Source organism: Lucilia cuprina, chromosome 5, assembly GCF_022045245.1.
Source record: "Lucilia cuprina isolate Lc7/37 chromosome 5, ASM2204524v1, whole genome shotgun sequence".
NCBI classification, from domain to species: domain Eukaryota; kingdom Metazoa; phylum Arthropoda; class Insecta; order Diptera; family Calliphoridae; genus Lucilia; species Lucilia cuprina.
Genome location: NC_060953.1, coordinates 40,036,563 through 40,037,957, shown reverse-complemented (window position 1 = coordinate 40,037,957; position 1,395 = coordinate 40,036,563). Strand labels below are relative to the sequence as shown.

Genomic DNA, 1,395 nt, shown 5'->3' with positions numbered 1-1,395 from the left:
AGAACTGAACTAGAACTGAACTAGAACTGAACTAGAACTGAACTAGAACTGAACTAGAACTGAACTAGAACTGAACTAGAACTGAACTAGAACAGAACTAGAATTAAATAACATATTTTTATAAATGTATACAATTGTTATTCTTAATTTTAAACACCACTCTAATACCATTGTAATTGAAAACATGTACAGAATTTAATGAAGTTGCATTGATGATGTTGTTCAACAACATGACTGGAATGTATTGTCTATGAAAATGTGAACACTTTCGTGTCGAGCATCTACGAATGAGATCCAAAACAACTTAGTTTCATGTGTTTGTTGTACAAATCTCAGAGTATTAAAATGAACTTACACTCAATACCAACTTTCGTGTTAAATGAAAAAATTTCATGCCACTCAATGCAATCAAATCGTTGCTAATTTCTTCAGCAAAACGTTTCACCACCAAACACCATGATTCTTTGGGTACACATCGTAAAATTAGCAAGGGTTTGCGGGATTCATCATGTATCGTTGACGAATACAAGGATACAGCCAATGTACGTCCCAACAGAAAGAATAGTGAGAAATAGAAGTAAGCAGCGTGTGCAATTGACGGCATTTTACTGTTTAACAAATAGCGACAAAAGATGAAGGAAAAAAGTCGACATTTTAAGTTTAGTAATAATAATGAAAACTACGGATGTTAAAGTGCTGAAATTCTTTGTAAACATTCTTACTTGAGACTTCGTAGCAGTTGTACACATATAAAATACAAATTGTTGGAGAAGGAAACCATTGTTATCATAGAAATGGCATCATCCATGCGCTCACACAAACTGCATAAATTACGATAGAGAATTCTGTTTTCAGACCAAAACGCGGGTGGCATTTGCTTTATAAAATAGATAAGAGGTTCTAATATATGTTTAATATATTTTAAATTGTTTATAGAATTAACCTTATTCTTATACTGCATTAAATTCTCATTAAGCTGTTGAAATTTCGAAGCCAATCCAATGCTTATTATCATTACAAATATATCCATATAATTCCAGGTGAACGTTGATATAAAATTCGATATCTTACCATACCAACCCCACCAATTGGAGTAGGGGAAAATTTTGAATATATGTTCATTGGACAGACGAAAGAAGTTCTCAATTGGGTCATTGGTTATGGGACAGAAATTGGAATAGTGTATAACCGATATACAGCTTAGTAAGTGTTCAGCTAAAATTGTATAAAGAAGAAAACATGTCTTCAAATATCAAAATATCTCTGAAAGTTGTTGGACTTGGACTTGTAACTAACTAACTAACTAACTAACTAACTAACTAACTAACTAACTAACTAACTAACTAACTAACTAACTAACTAACTAACTAACTAACTAACTAACTAACTAACAAA

The 1,395-nt window shown here is 31.8% G+C and overlaps 1 protein-coding gene and 1 pseudogene across 1 annotated transcript in view; both read right to left on the bottom strand.

Annotated features, from left to right (window-relative positions):
- The window catches only part of LOC111689848, a 19,402-nt pseudogene extending 18,798 nt beyond the window's left edge, over positions 1-604 (bottom strand).
- Positions 605-718: 114 nt separating this feature from the next.
- Positions 719-1,395, bottom strand: part of LOC124420237 (gustatory receptor for sugar taste 64f-like) — a 3,509-nt gene continuing 2,832 nt past the window's right edge. The window contains exons 2-3 of the mRNA XM_046952468.1: positions 944-1,215; positions 719-877 (exon numbers count right to left, since the gene is read on the bottom strand). Of these exons, the coding sequence (XP_046808424.1) occupies positions 719-877; positions 944-1,215 (431 nt within the window). The remainder of the gene's footprint in view (positions 878-943; positions 1,216-1,395) is intronic.